Source organism: Oncorhynchus mykiss, chromosome 22 (genome assembly GCF_013265735.2).
Source record: "Oncorhynchus mykiss isolate Arlee chromosome 22, USDA_OmykA_1.1, whole genome shotgun sequence".
NCBI lineage: Eukaryota > Metazoa > Chordata > Actinopteri > Salmoniformes > Salmonidae > Oncorhynchus > Oncorhynchus mykiss.
This window is the reverse complement of record NC_048586.1, coordinates 51,124,988-51,140,841: the sequence shown is the minus strand read 5'-3', so window position 1 is coordinate 51,140,841 and position 15,854 is coordinate 51,124,988. Positions and strand designations below refer to the sequence as shown.

The following is a 15,854-nucleotide window of genomic DNA, read 5'->3' as shown; positions in this document are numbered from 1 at the left end:
CAGGGCTGATGATCAGGGTGTAGTATTTCACTAGATACAGGCTGATGGTCAGGGCTGATGATCAGGGCTGATGATCAGGGCTGATGATCAGGGCTGATGATCAGGGTGTGGTATTTCCCTAGATACAGGCTGATGATCAGGGCTGATGATCAGGGTGTGGTATTTCACTAGATACAGGCTGATGGTCAGGGCTGATGATCAGGGTGTGGTATTTCCCTAGATACAGGCTGATGGTCAGGGCTGATGATCAGGGTGTGGTATTTCACTAGATACAGGCTGATGATCAGGGCTGATGATCAGGGCTGATGATCAGGGCTGATGATCAGGGCTGATGATCAGGGTGTGGTATTTCCCTAGATACAGGCTGATGATCAGGGCTGATGATCAGGGTGTAGTATTTCACTAGATACAGGCTGATGATCAGGGTGTGGTATTTCCCTAGATACAGGCTGATGATCAGGGTGTAGTATTTCCCTAGATACAGGTTGATGATCAGGGCTGATGATCAGGGCTGATGATCAGGGTGTGGTATTTCCCTAGATACAGGTTGATGATCAGGGCTGATGATCAGGGTGTGGTATTTCCCTAGATACAGGCTGATGATCAGGGCTGATGATCAGGGCTGATGATCAGGGCTGATGATCAGGGTGTGGTATTTCCCTAGATACAGGCTGATGATCAGGGCTGATGATCAGGGTGTAGTATTTCACTAGATACAGGCTGATGATCAGGGTGTGGTATTTCACTAGATACAGGCTGATGATCAGGGCTGATGATCAGGGTGTAGTATTTCACTAGATACAGGCTGATGGTCAGGGCTGATGATCAGGGCTGATGATCAGGGCTGATGATCAGGGCTGATGATCAGGGTGTGGTATTTCCCTAGATACAGGCTGATGATCAGGGCTGATGATCAGGGTGTGGTATTTCACTAGATACAGGCTGATGGTCAGGGCTGATGATCAGGGTGTGGTATTTCCCTAGATACAGGCTGATGGTCAGGGCTGATGATCAGGGTGTGGTATTTCACTAGATACAGGCTGATGATCAGGGCTGATGATCAGGGCTGATGATCAGGGCTGATGATCAGGGCTGATGATCAGGGTGTGGTATTTCCCTAGATACAGGCTGATGATCAGGGCTGATGATCAGGGTGTAGTATTTCACTAGATACAGGCTGATGATCAGGGTGTGGTATTTCCCTAGATACAGGCTGATGATCAGGGTGTAGTATTTCCCTAGATACAGGCTGATGGTCAGGGCTGATGATCAGGGTGTGGTATTTCCCTAGATACAGGTTGATGATCAGGGCTGATGATCAGGGTGTGGTATTTCCCTAGATACAGGCTGATGATCAGGGCTGATGATCAGGGTGTGGTATTTCACTAGATACAGGCTGATGGTCAGGGCTGATGATCAGGGTGTGGTATTTCCCTAGATACAGGCTGATGATCAGGGCTGATGATCAGGGTGTAGTATTTCACTAGATACAGGCTGATGATCAGGGTGTGGTATTTCCCTAGATACAGGCTGATGATCAGGGTGTAGTATTTCCCTAGATACAGGCTGATGGTCAGGGCTGATGATCAGGGTGTGGTATTTCCCTAGATACAGGTTGATGATCAGGGCTGATGATCAGGGTGTGGTATTTCCCTAGATACAGGCTGATGATCAGGGCTGATGATCAGGGCTGATGATCAGGGCTGATGATCAGGGTGTGGTATTTCCCTAGATACAGGCTGATGATCAGGGCTGATGATCAGGGTGTAGTATTTCACTAGATACAGGCTGATGATCAGGGTGTGGTATTTCACTAGATACAGGCTGATGATCAGGGCTGATGATCAGGGTGTAGTATTTCACTAGATACAGGCTGATGGTCAGGGCTGATGATCAGGGCTGATGATCAGGGCTGATGATCAGGGCTGATGATCAGGGTGTGGTATTTCCCTAGATACAGGCTGATGATCAGGGCTGATGATCAGGGTGTGGTATTTCACTAGATACAGGCTGATGGTCAGGGCTGATGATCAGGGTGTGGTATTTCCCTAGATACAGGCTGATGGTCAGGGCTGATGATCAGGGTGTGGTATTTCACTAGATACAGGCTGATGATCAGGGCTGATGATCAGGGCTGATGATCAGGGCTGATGATCAGGGCTGATGATCAGGGTGTGGTATTTCCCTAGATACAGGCTGATGATCAGGGCTGATGATCAGGGTGTAGTATTTCACTAGATACAGGCTGATGATCAGGGTGTGGTATTTCCCTAGATACAGGCTGATGATCAGGGTGTAGTATTTCCCTAGATACAGGCTGATGGTCAGGGCTGATGATCAGGGTGTGGTATTTCCCTAGATACAGGTTGATGATCAGGGCTGATGATCAGGGTGTGGTATTTCCCTAGATACAGGCTGATGATCAGGGCTGATGATCAGGGTGTGGTATTTCACTAGATACAGGCTGATGGTCAGGGCTGATGATCAGGGTGTGGTATTTCCCTAGATACAGGCTGATGATCAGGGCTGGTGATCAGGGTGTAGTATTTCACTAGATACAGGCTGATGGTCAGGGCTGATGATCAGGGCTGATGATCAGGGCTGATGATCAGGGTGTGGTATTTCACTAGATACAGGCTGATGATCAGGGCTGATGATCAGGGCGTGGTATTTCACTAGATACAGGCTGATGGTCAGGGCTGATGATCAGGGTGTGGTATTTCCCTAGATACAGGCTGATGGTCAGGGCTGATGATCAGGGTGTGGTATTTCACTAAATACAGGCTGATGATCCGTTGTGGGTTGTTACAGCAGCAGGCTGGGTTATGGTATGGGTCGTTACAGCAGCAGGCTGGGTTATGGTGTGGATCGTTACAGAGCTTTTGGAGATTAGAGGGTGAGGGTCACTCCCTCTCTGGCTGGATCTGAGAGCTGTTGGAGATTAGAGGGTGAGGGTCACTCCCTCTCTGGCTGGATCGGAGAGCTGTTGGAGATTAGAGGGAGAGGGTCACTCCCTCTCTGGCTGGATCTGAGAGCTGTTGGAGATTAGAGGGCGAGGGTCACTCCCTCTCTGGCTGGATCTGAGAGCTGTTGGAGATTAGAGGGAGAGGGTCACTCCCTCTCTGGCTGGATCTGAGAGCTGTTGGAGATTAGAGGGTGAGGGTCACTCCCTCTCTGGCTGGATCTGAGAGCTGTTGGAGATTAGAGGGCGAGGGTCACTCCCTCTCTGGCTGGATCTGAGAGCTGTTGGAGATTAGAGGGCGAGTGTCACTCCCTCTCTGGCTGGATCTGAGAGCTGTTGGAGATTAGAGGGCGAGGGTCACTCCCTCTCTGGCTGGATCCGAGAGCTGTTGGAGATTAGAGGGCGAGGGTCACTCCCTCTCTGGCTGGATCTGAGAGCTGTTGGAGATTAGAGGGCGAGGGTCACTCCCTCTCTGGCTGGATCTGAGAGCTGTTGGAGATTAGAGGGCGAGGGTCACTCCCTCTCTGGCTGGATCTGAGAGCTGTTGGAGATTAGAGGGCGAGGGTCACTCCCTCTCTGGCTGGATCTGAGAGCTGTTGGAGATTAGAGGGCGAGGGTCACTCCCTCTCTGGCTGGATCTGAGAGCTGTTGGAGATTAGAGGGCGAGGGTCACTCCCTCTCTGGCTGGATCTGAGAGCTGTTGGAGATTAGAGGGCGAGGGTCACTCCCTCTCTGGCTGGATCTGAGAGCTGTTGGAGATTAGAGGGCGAGGGTCACTCCCTCTCTGGCTGGATCTGAGAGCTGTTGGAGATTAGAGGGTGATGGTCACTACCTCTCTGGCTGGATCTGAGAGCTGTTGGAGATTAGAGGGCGAGGGTCACTCCCTCTCTGGCTGGATCTGAGAGCTGTTGGAGATTAGAGGGTGAGGGTCACTCCCTCTCTGGCTGGATCTGAGAGCTGTTGGAGATTAGAGGGCGAGGGTCACTCCCTCTCTGGCTGGATCTGAGAGCTGTTGGAGATTAGAGGGCGAGGGTCACTCCCTCTCTGGCTGGATCTGAGAGCTGTTGGAGATTCGAGGGTGAGGGTCACTCCCTCTCTGGCTGGATCTGAGAGCTGTTGGAGATTAGAGGGCGAGGGTCACTACCTCTCTGGCTGGATCTGAGAGCTGTTGGAGATTAGAGGGCGAGGGTCACTCCCTCTCTGGCTGGATCTGAGAGCTGTTGGAGATTAGAGGGCGAGGGTCACTCCCTCTCTGGCTGGATCTGAGAGCTGTTGGAGATTAGAGGGCGAGGGTCACTCCCTCTCTGGCTGGATCTGAGAGCTGTTGGAGATTAGAGGGCGAGGGTCACTCCCTCTCTGGCTGGATCTGAGAGCTGTTGGAGATTAGAGGGCGAGGGTCACTCCCTCTCTGGCTGGATCTGAGAGCTGTTGGAGATTAGAGGGCGAGGGTCACTCCCTCTCTGGCTGGATCTGAGAGCTGTTGGAGATTAGAGGGCGAGGGTCACTCCCTCTCTGGCTGGATCTGAGAGCTGTTGGAGATTAGAGGGCGAGGGTCACTCCCTCTCTGGCTGGATCTGAGAGCTGTTGGTTTTCCTTTATGTGGACGGCCAGTGGTAATGGAAGTCCTCATCAACAAAATGTCCTGCAACTGTTCAAACAAACATTTAAACAAATATAAACAAACTTGTTATACATGATTCCTCTGGGAGTTATCACTGTGTGTGTACAGTACATGAACTGTTCACATACATAAGACTTAAGCCTTTTTTATGCACTACATTGGTTAAAATGGTTCATTTGTTGTGTTTATGTATCTGTGTGTGTCTCTCTCGTTCCCCAGACCCCCAGTGCCTGGGCAGAGGAGTTTGTGGAGAAGAGGAGGGCTTCTCACCAACGTTCAGCCTCCTGGGGAAGCACTGACCAACTTAAAGAGGTATGCACTCCTCCCCACCCCCTCCCTCTCCTCCTCCCCTCTTCCTCTTCCCCACCTCCTCCCCTCCTCACCCAGCTGCCCCCTCACAGGGCTGCCCCCTCGCCCAGCTACACCCTCGCCCAGCTGGAAAAACTCCCTGGAACGGCCAAAACCTAGGAAGAAACCTAGAGAGGAACCAGGCTATGAGGGGTGGCCAGTCCTCTTCTGGCTGTGCCAGGTGGAGATTATAACAGAACATGGCCAAGATGTTCAAATGTTCATAAATGACCAGCATGGTCGAATAATAATAAGGCAGAACAGTTGAAACTGGAGCAGCAGCACGGCCAGGTGGACTGGGGACAGCAAGGAGTCATCATGTCAGGTAGTCCTGAGGCATGGTCCTAGGGCTCAGGTCCTCCGAGAGAGAGAAAGAAAGAGAGAAAGAAAGAGAAAATTAGAGAGAGCATACTTAAACTTCACACAGAATAGGACAGGAGAAGTACTCCAGATATAACAAACTGACCCTAGCCCCCCCGACACATAAACTACTGCAGCATAAATGTGTGTGGCTGGGCCAGGGTAGTGGTGAGTGGCTGGGTCAGGGTAGAGGTTGTGGCTGGGTCAGGGTAGAGGTTGTGGCTGGGTCAGGGTAGTGGTGTGGCTGGGTCAGGGTAGAGGTGTGGCTGGGTCAGGGTAGTGGTGTGGCTGGGTCAGGGTAGAGGTGTGGCTGGGTCAAGGTAGAGGTGTGGCTGGGTCAGGGTAGAGGTGTGGCTGGGTCAGGGTAGAGATGTGGCTGGGTCAGGGTAGAGGTGTGGCTGGGTCAGGGTAGAGGTGTGGCTGGGTCAGGGTAGAGGTGAGTGGCTGGGTCAGGATAGAGGTGTGTGGCTGGGTCAGGGTAGAGGTGTGGCTGGGTCAGGGTAGAGGTGTGGCTGGGTCAGGATAGAGGTGTGTGGCTGGGTCAGGGTAGAGGTGTGGCTGGGTCAGGGTAGAGGTGTGGCTGGGTCAGGGTAGAGGTGTGGCTGGGTCAGGGTAGAGGTGAGTGGCTGGGTCAGAGTAGTGGTGTGTGTGGCTGGGTCAGGGAGTTCATCTAGTCTAATTAGAGACGGGTCTGCGTGTGGTCAGGGAGTTCATCTAGTCTAATTAGAGATTGGTCTGCATGGGGTCAGGGAGCTCATCTAGTCTAATTTGGGACGGGTCTGCGTGGGGTCTGGGAGCTCATCTAGTCTAATTAGAGACGGGTCTGCGTGGGGTCTGGGAGCTCATCTAGTCTAATTAGAGACGGGTCTGTGTGGGGTCTGGGAGCTCATCTAGTCTAATTAGAGACGGGTCTGCGTGGGGTCTGGGAGCTCATCTAGTCTAATTACACAGGAACAGAAACTGTTATATCCTGTCGGGCCTCATTTCCCAGTTTACTGCACTTGTCTATGTAGGGGATTGTCTATTGTATCAATGTGGCTTGTCACTCGCTGTCACTGTCTAGGTGAACGATATTACATTCATCCACTGGCCAGAAGTTGTTTCCACATAGCATTAGCACACATAGCATTATACATGTAATGAAATGGTTCAGGCTTTATCACTGTTCTCGGTTCAGGTGTGGTCATTTTGGACCAGTTCTTCCCTCTCCTCCCTCTGACCCGTCTCATCTCTCTGTTGTCTCTCTCTCTCCAGATTGCCAAGCTGAGGCAGCAGCTCCAGCGCAGTAAGCACAGCAGCCGTCACCATAGAGACAAGGAACGCAAATCACCATTCAATGGGAACCATGCTGCTCTCTACCAGGTGTGAGCAGGGCGAGGCGAGGGACCCATAAAGCCATAGAGAATAGATAGAAATGGTCTAGGCCTGATTAAACTGCTGTAATTGGGATTATTTACATTAAATCTAGATCTCCACTGTTACAAAAGGACCCAAAGCAGATTGATTCAGATTTAAATTCAGATTCAGATTCAGATTTAGGTTTAGACTATTGGTGTCGTGGGTGTGGAGTCAGATGCAGGAAACAGAGAGAGCGAGGCTGTGCTGTTTAATGTCCAAAAAACGCAACACAGGGTGCTCACAACCAAAATATACGACCAGGAACAAACACGCTCCTCTACGTACAAAACAGAAGGTCACAATAATCAATCCCTCACAAAGAACCAGGCGGGCCGGCTGACTAATAAATAATAATAATAATAACAAATTAATAATTAACTAATAAAGCCTCACTAATTATACCCAACTCAAAACAGGTGTACTCAATAAACACATAAGGAGGGGGAGGAAAGAATCAGTGGCAGCTAGTAGGCCGGCGACGACGACCGCCGAGCGCCACCCGAACGGGAAGGGGAGCCACCGTCGGTCGGAGTCGTGACAATTGGCATAATAGTTGCAGATGAACTTGAACATGCTTGTTTAAAGGTCAAGCCTTCCTCTTTCAGTAAACTGTATTACTAGTGTTAAGTTTTCACTTGTGGAGCTCTGGAGTCACAGATGCCACCTGCTAAGAGGCTTATAGTCAGTGGGGAGAGTAAAGCGTGCCTTGAATTGTGTGTGTCAGGGCCTAATGGCTTTCATGCAGGGAAACTGAAATACCTACCTCATTTCTTTGTCGCCTGTGCAACTAGAGGCGAAAAAACTCTAGATCACCTTTACTACACACACTTTGTGGAAAGCATCACTGAACCATGAATGAGAGCACCAGCTGTTCTGGACGACTGTGTAGCCGATATAAGTAAGACCTTTAAACTGGTCAACATTCACAAGGACGCAGGGCCAGACGGATTACCAGGACGTGTACTCAGAGCATGCTCTGACCAGCTGGCAAGTGTCTTCATTGACATTTTCAACCTTTCCCTGACCCAGACTGTAATACCAACATGTTTTAAACAGACCACCATAGTCCCTGTGCCCAGGAACACAAAGGCAACCTGCCTAAATTACTAACGTCCTGTAGCATTCACATCTGGAGCCATGAAATGCTTTGAAAGGCTGGTCATGGCTCACATAAACACCATAATCCCAGAAACCCTAAACCCACTCCAATTCACATACAGATCCACAGATGACACAACCTCCTATTGCACTCCACACTGTCCTTTTCCACCTGGACAAAAGGAACACCTATGTGAGAATGTTATTCATTGACTACAGCTCAGCATTCAACACCATAGTGCCCCTTAAAGCTCATCACTAAGCTCAGGACCCTGGGACTGAACACCTCCCGCTGCAACTGGAACCTGGACTTCCTGACGGGCCGCCCCCAGGTGGTGAGGGTAGACAACAACACCTCCGCCACTCTGACCCTCAACATGGGGGCCCCTCAGGGGGCTGATTGTGGACTGTAGGAAAAGGGGGACCGAGCACGCTCCCCCCATACACATCGATGAGGCTGTAGTGCATCACTAAGGAATTAACATGGTCCACACACGCCAACACAGTTGTGTAGGGGGCACGACAACGCCTTTTCCCCTCAGGAGGCTGAAAAGATTTGCCATGGGTCCTCAGATCCTCAAACAGTTCTACAGCTGCGCCATCGAGAGCATCTTGATTGGCTGCATCACCGCCTGGTATGGCAACCGTTCAGCCTCCGACAGCAAGGCATTCTCTGGGGTAGTGCATACGGCACATTACATCACTGGGTCTGAGCTCCCTGCCATCCAGGACCTCTATCCCGGGCGGTCTCAGAGGAAAGCCCCAAAATTGTCAGGCTCCAGCCACCTAAGTCATAGATTGTTCTGCTACAGCACAGAAAGCGGTACCGGAGAACCTAGTCTGGAACCAACAGGACCCTGAACAGCTTCCATCCTGAAGCCATAGGACTACTAAATAGTTAGTCTGAGTAGTTCTTTGGTTAATTATTTAACTATTATCTATCCTTTACCCCTACCTATAGTATACTGCTGTTACTGTCTATTATCTATCCTTTACCCCTACCTACAGTATACTGCTGTTACTGTCTATTATCTATCCTTTACCCCTACCTACAGTATACTGCTGTTACTGTCTATTATCTATCCTTTACCCCTACCTACAGTATACTGCTGCTACTGTCTATTATCTATCCTTTACCCCTACCTACAGTATACTGCTGTTACTGTCTATTATCTATCCTTTACCCCTACCTACAGTATACTGCTGTTACTGTCTATTATCTATCCTTTACCCCTACCTACAGTATACTGCTGTTACTGTCTATTATCTATCCTTTACCCCTACCTACAGTATACTGCTGTTACTGTCTATTATCTATCCTTTACCCCTACCTACAGTATACTGTTACTGTCTATTATCTATCCTTTACCCCTACCTACAGTATACTGCTGTTACTGTCTATTATCTATCCCTACCTACAGTATACTGTTACTGTCTATTATCTATCCTTTACCCCTTCCTACAGTATACTGCTGTTACTGTCTATTATCTATCCTTTACCCCTACCTACAGTATACTGCTGTTACTGTCTATTATCTATCCTTTACCCCTACCTACAGTATACTGCTGTTACTGTCTATTATCTATCCCTACCTACAGTATACTGCTGCTACTGTCTATTATCTATCATTTACCCCTACCTACAGTATACTGCTGTTACTGTCTATTATCTATCCCTGCCTACAGTATACTGCTGCTACTGTCTATTATCAATCCTTTACCCCTACCTACAGTATACTGCTGCTACTGTCTATTATCTATCCTTTACCCCTACCTACAGTATACTGTTGTGTATATAGCCTGGTACCCCGTGTATATAGCCTGGTACCCGGTGTATATAGCCTGGTACCCTGTGTATATAGCCTGGTACCCGTGTATATAGCCTGGTACCCCGTGTATATAGCCTGGTACCCCGTGTATATAGCCTGGTACCCCGTGTATATAGCCTGGTACCCTGTGTAATTAGCCTGATACCCTGTGTATATAGCCTGGTACCCTGTGTATATAGCCTGGTACCCTGTGTATTTAGCCTGGTACCCTGTGTATATAGCCTGGTACCCTGTGTATATAGCCTGGTACCCAGTGTATATAGCATGTTACCCTGTGTATATAGCCTGGTACCCTGTGTATATAGCCTGGTACCCTGTGTATATAGCCTGGTACCCTGTGTATTTAGCCTTGTACCCTGTGTATTTAGCCTGGTACCCTGTGTATTTAGCCTGGTACCCTGTGTATATAGCCTGGTACCCTGTGTATATAGCATGGTACGCTGTGTATTTAGCCTGATACCCTGTGTATATAGCCTGGTACCCTGTGTATATAGCATGGTACCCTGTGTATTTAGCCTGATACCCTGTGTATATAGCCTGGTACCCTGTGTATATAGCCTGGTACCCTGTGTATATTGCCTGGTACCCTGTGTATATAGCCTGGTACCCAGTGTATATAGCCTGGTACCCTGTGTATATAGCCTGGTACCCTGTGTATATAGCCTGGTACCCTGTGTATATAGCCTGGTACCCGGTGTATATAGCCTGGTACCCTGTGTATTTAGCCTGGTACCCTGTGTATTTAGCCTGGTACCCTGTGTATATAGCCTGGTACCCTGTGTATATAGCCTGGTACCCTGTGTACATAGCCTGGTACCCTGTGTATATAGCCTGGTACCCTGTGTATATAGCCTGGTACCCTGTGTATATAGCCTGGTACCCTGTGTATATAGCCTGGTACCCTGTGTATATAGCCTGGTACCCAGTGTATATAGCCTGGTACCCTGTGTATATAGCCTGGTACCCTGTGTATATAGCCTGGTACCCGGTGTATATAGCCTGGTACCCTGTGTATTTAGCCTGGTACCCTGTGTATTTAGCCTGGTACCCTGTGTATTTAGCCTGGTACCCTGTGTATATAGCATGGTACCCTGTGTATATAGCCTGGTACCCTGTGTATATAGCCTGGTACCCTGTGTATTTAGTCTGGTACCCTGTGTATATAGCCTGGTACCCCGTGTATATAGCCTGGTACCCTGTGTATATAGCCTGGTACCCCGTGTATATAGCCTGGTACCCCGTGTATATAGCCTGGTACCCCGTGTATATAGCCTGGCACCCCGTGTATATAGCCTGGCACCCCGTGTATATAGCCTGGTACCCCGTGTATATAGCCTGGTACCCCGTGTATATAGCCTGGTACCCCGTGTATATAGCCTGGTACCCCGTGTATATAGCCTGGTACCCCGTGTATATAGCCTGGTACCCTGTGTATATAGCCTGGTACCCTGTGTATATAGCCTGGTACCCTGTGTATATAGCCTGGTACCCTGTGTATATAGCATGGTACCCTGTGTATATAGCCTGGTACCCTGTGTATATAGCCTGGTACTCTGTGTATATAGCCTGGTACCCTGTGTATATAGCCTGGTACCCTGTGTATATAGCCTGGTACCCTGTGTATAAAGCCTGGTACCCTGTGTATATAGCCTGGTACCCTGTGTATATAGCCTGGTACCCTGTGTATTTAGCCTGGTAACCTGTGTATATAGCCTGGTACCCCGTGTATATAGCATGGTACCCTGTGTATATAGCCTGGTACCCTGTGTATATAGCCTGGTACCCTGTGTATATAGCCTGGTACCCTGTGTATATAGCCTGGTACCCTGTGTATATAGCCTGGTACCCTGTGTATATAGCCTGGCACCCCGTGTATATAGCCTGGTACCCCGTGTATATAGCCTGGTACCCTGTGTATATAGCCTGGTACCCTGTGTATATAGCCTGGTACCCTGTGTATATAGCCTAGTACCCTGTGTATATAGCCTGGTACCCTGTGTATATAGCCTGGTACCCTGTGTATATAGCCTGGTACCCTGTGTATATAGCCTGGTAGCCTGTGTATATAGCCTGGTACCCTGTGTATATAGCCTGGTACCCTGTGTATATAGCCTGGTACCCTGTGTATATAGCCTGGTACCCTGTGTATATAGCCTGGTACCCTGTGTATATAGCCTGGTACCCTGTGTACATAGCCTGGTACCCTGTGTATTTAGCCTGGTACCCTGTGTATATAGCCTGGTACCCTGTATATATAGCCTGGTACCCTGTGTATATAGCCTGGTACCCTGTGTATATAGCCTGGTACCCTGTGTAATTAGCCTGGTACCCTGTGTATATAGCCTGGTACCCTGTGTATTTAGCCTGGTACCCTGTGTATATAGCCTGGTACCCTGTGTATATAGCCTGGTACCCTGTGTATATAGCCTGGTACCCTGTGTATATAGCCTGGTACCCTGTGTATATAGCCTGGTACCCTGTGTATATAGCCTGGTACCCTTTGTATATAGCCTGGTACCCTGTGTATATAGCCTGGTACCCTGTGTATATAGCCTGGTACCCATGTATATAGCCTGGTACCCTGTGTTTTTAGCCTGGTACCCTGTGTATATAGCCTGGTACCCTGTGTATATAGCCTGGTACCCTGTGTAATTAGCCTGGTACCCTGTGTATATAGCCTGGTACCCTGTGTATATAGCCTGGTACCCTGTGTATATAGCCTGGTACCCTGTGTATATAGCCTGGTACCCGTGTATATAGCCTGGTACCCTGTGTTTTTAGCCTGGTACCCTGTGTATATAGCCTGGTACCCTGTGTATATAGCCTGGTACCCTGTGTAATTAGCCTGGTACCCTGTGTATATAGCCTGGTACCCTGTGTATATAGCCTGGTACCCTGTGTATTTAGCCTGGTACCCTGTGTATATAGCCTGGTACCCTGTGTATATAGCCTGGTACCCTGTGTATATAGCCTGGTACCCTGTGTATATAGCCTGGTACCCTGTGTATATAGCCTGGTACCCTGTGTATATAGCCTGGTACCCTGTGTATATAGCCTGGTACCCTGTGTATATAGCCTGGTACCCTGTGTATATAGCCTGGTACCCTGTGTATATAGCCTGGTACCCTGTGTAATTAGCCTGGTACCCTGTGTATATAGCCTGGTACCCTGTGTATATAGCCTGGTACCCTGTGTATATAGCCTGGTACCCTGTGTATATAGCCTGGTACCCGTGTATATAGCCTGGTACCCTGTGTATTTAGCTTGGTACCCTGTGTATATAGCCTGGTACCCTGTGTATATAGCCTGGTACCCTGTGTATATAGCCTGGTACCCTGTGTATATAGCCTGGTACCCTGTGTATATAGCCTGGTACCCTGTGTATATAGCCTGGTACCCCGTGTATATAGCCTGGTACCCTGTGTATATAGCCTGGTACCCTGTGTATATAGCCTGGTACCCCGTGTATATAGCCAAGCTATCGATTTTTTATTATGGGTTATTATATTTTTATTATTTCTCTGTTATTTCTCGCTGCGTTGTTGGGCCCGTAAGCTAGCATTTCACTGTTAGTCTACACCTGTTGTTTACCAAGCATGTGACCATAACATTTTGTCTTCATGAGGGGTGAACTAGCCAGGTGGACAGACCTCTCTTCATGAGGGGTGAACTAGCCAGATGGACAGATCTCTCTTCATGAGGGGTGAACTAGCCAGGTGGACAGATCTCTCTTCATGAGGGGTGAACTAGCCAGATGGACAGATCTCTCTTCATGAGGGGTGAACTAGCCAGGTGGACAGACCTCTCTTCATGAGGGGTGAACTAGCCAGGTGGACAGACCTCTCTTCATGAGGGGTGAACTAGCCAGGTGGACAGACCTCTCTTCATGAGGGGTGAACTAGCCAGGTGGACAGACCTCTCTTCATGAGGGGTGAACTAGCCAGGTGGACAGATCTCTCTTCATGAGGGGTGAACTAGCCAGGTGGACAGATCTCTCTTCATGAGGGGTGAACTAGCCAGGTGGACAGATCTCTCTTCATGAGGGGTGAACTAGCCAGGTGGACAGATCTCTCTTCATGAGGGGTGAACTCGTCAGGTGGAGCAGTGGAGTCTGACAGACTCTCCCCCTCTCCTCTCTTTCCTCTCTCCCTCCCTCTTTCTTTCCTCTCTCTTCTCTCCCCTTTCTCTCTCCTCTCTCTTTCCTCTCTTTCCTCTCTCTCTTTCCTCTCTCTCCCCTTTCTCTCTCCTCTCTATCCCCTTTCTCTCTCCTCTCTCTTTCCGCTTTCCTCTTTCCCCTTTCTCTCTCCCCTCTCTCTCCCCTTTCTCTCTCCTCTCTCTTTCCACTTTCCCCTTTCTCTCTCCCCTCTCTCTCCTCTCTCTCCCCTTTCTCTCTCCTCTCTCTTTCCACTTTCCTCTTTCCCCTTTCTCTCTCCCCTCTCTCTCCTTTCTCTCTCCTCTCTCTTTCCACTTTCCTCTTTCCCCTTTCTCTTTCCCCTCTCTCCTCTCTCTCCCCTTTCTCTCTCCTCTCTCTTTCCACTTTCCTCTTTCCATTTCTCTCTCCTCTCTCTCCCCTTTCTCTCTCCTCTCTCTTTCCTCTCTCTCTTTCCTCTCTCCCCTTTCTCTCTCCTCACTCTTTCCGCTTTCCTCTCTCCACTTTCTCTCTACTCTCTCTCTCCTCTCTTTTCTCTCTCTTTCTTTCCCTTCTCCTCTCTCTCCTGTTTTGTGTTTGTCCATGAATTAGTGCAGCATGTGGTGAATGTATCCCTCTGTCTCTCCTCAACTTTGCCAGGGAGACAATTAACAGCCACACTCTGTTCAGCTGTCCCCTAGTGTGTGTGTGCATGCGTCAGTGTGTGTGTGCGTGCGTGTGTGTGTGTGTGCACGCGTCAGTGTGTGTGTGCGTGTGTGTGTGTGTGTGCACGCGTCAGTGTGTGTGTGTGCATGTCCCAGACTCGAGCACCATCTGTCGCTGTGCTGGGCTCAGTCCTCCTCTACTGAATCTTATTTACACACACGTTTGATTTACTATTCTTGTGAGGACTTCAAAAACACACTTCTCTAACATCTCTCTATCTATCTACCAGATCCAGTCCAGTGGCGTGGTGTGGCCCTAGGTATAGCTCTATGATATACAGTACTTGTTTAAAACAGGTTTTTAAGCTATTCATTATTTGTCTGAACTCTGCAGTTTACTTTGGGATTGAAACATTTCTGTACAGGATTATGGGAAAACAATGTCTTGCCCCCCCCCCCCCCCAAAAAAGAGTTTTTTGTTGTTTATAAGTGTGTGTGTGCGTGCGTGTAGAGATGTACTAAAGATCTGTCCCGTTACTTAAGTAAAACTACTGGTACTTGTATTGTAATTTACTCAAGTAAAAATAAAAGTAGCCCTCTTAAAACTTCTTATGGCTGCAATCCCGTTAACGGGTGATATGACAACAGTCAGTGAAAGTGCAGGGCTCCAAATTCAAAACAACAGAAATCTCATCATTAAAATTCCTCAGACATACATGTATCTTATACTGTTTTAAAGGTAATCGTGTTGTTAATCCCACCACAGCGTCCGATTTTCAAATAGGCTTTACAGCCAAGTCACAGAAAAACACAGCCATTTTTCCAGCCAAAGAGAGTAGTCACAAAAAGCACAAATAGAGATAAAATTAATCACTAACCTTTGATGATCTTCATCAGATGACACTCATAGGACTTCATGTTACACAATACATGTATGTTTCTTTTGATAAAGTTCATATTTATATAAAGAAATCTGATTTTACATTGGCAAAAGAGCAAGTTCACTAGTTCCAAAAACATCCAGTGATTTTGCATAGCCACATCGATTCAACAGAAATACTCATCATAAATGTAGATGATAATACAAGTTCTACACATGGAATTATAGATATACCTTAATGCAACCGCTGTGTCAGATTTTAAAAAAACTTTACGGAAAAAGCAAACCATGCAATAATCTGAGACGGCGCTCAGATAAATGATCAAATCCCTTACCTTTGATGATCTTCATCAGAAAGCACTCCCAGGAATCGCAGATCCACAATAAATGCTTGATTTGTTCGATAATGTCGATTATATACAGTGCCTTGCGAAAGTATTCGGCCCCCTTGAACTTTGCGACCTTTTGCCACATTTCAGGCTTCAAACATAAAGATATAAAACTGTATTTTTTTGTGAAGAATCAAAAAACAAGTGGGACACAATCACGAAGTGGAACGACATT

At 48.4% G+C, this 15,854-nt stretch overlaps 1 protein-coding gene across 2 annotated transcripts in view; it reads left to right on the top strand.

Annotated features, from left to right (window-relative positions):
- fam117bb (family with sequence similarity 117 member Bb) overlaps window positions 1–15,854 on the top strand; it is an 80,421-nt gene that overhangs the window by 48,895 nt on the left and 15,672 nt on the right. For both annotated transcript variants that reach the window (XM_036959508.1, XM_036959509.1), the window contains exons 3-4: window positions 4,803–4,895; window positions 6,546–6,653. In XM_036959508.1, coding sequence (XP_036815403.1) covers window positions 4,803–4,895; window positions 6,546–6,653 — 201 coding nt within the window. The remainder of the gene's footprint in view (window positions 1–4,802; window positions 4,896–6,545; window positions 6,654–15,854) is intronic.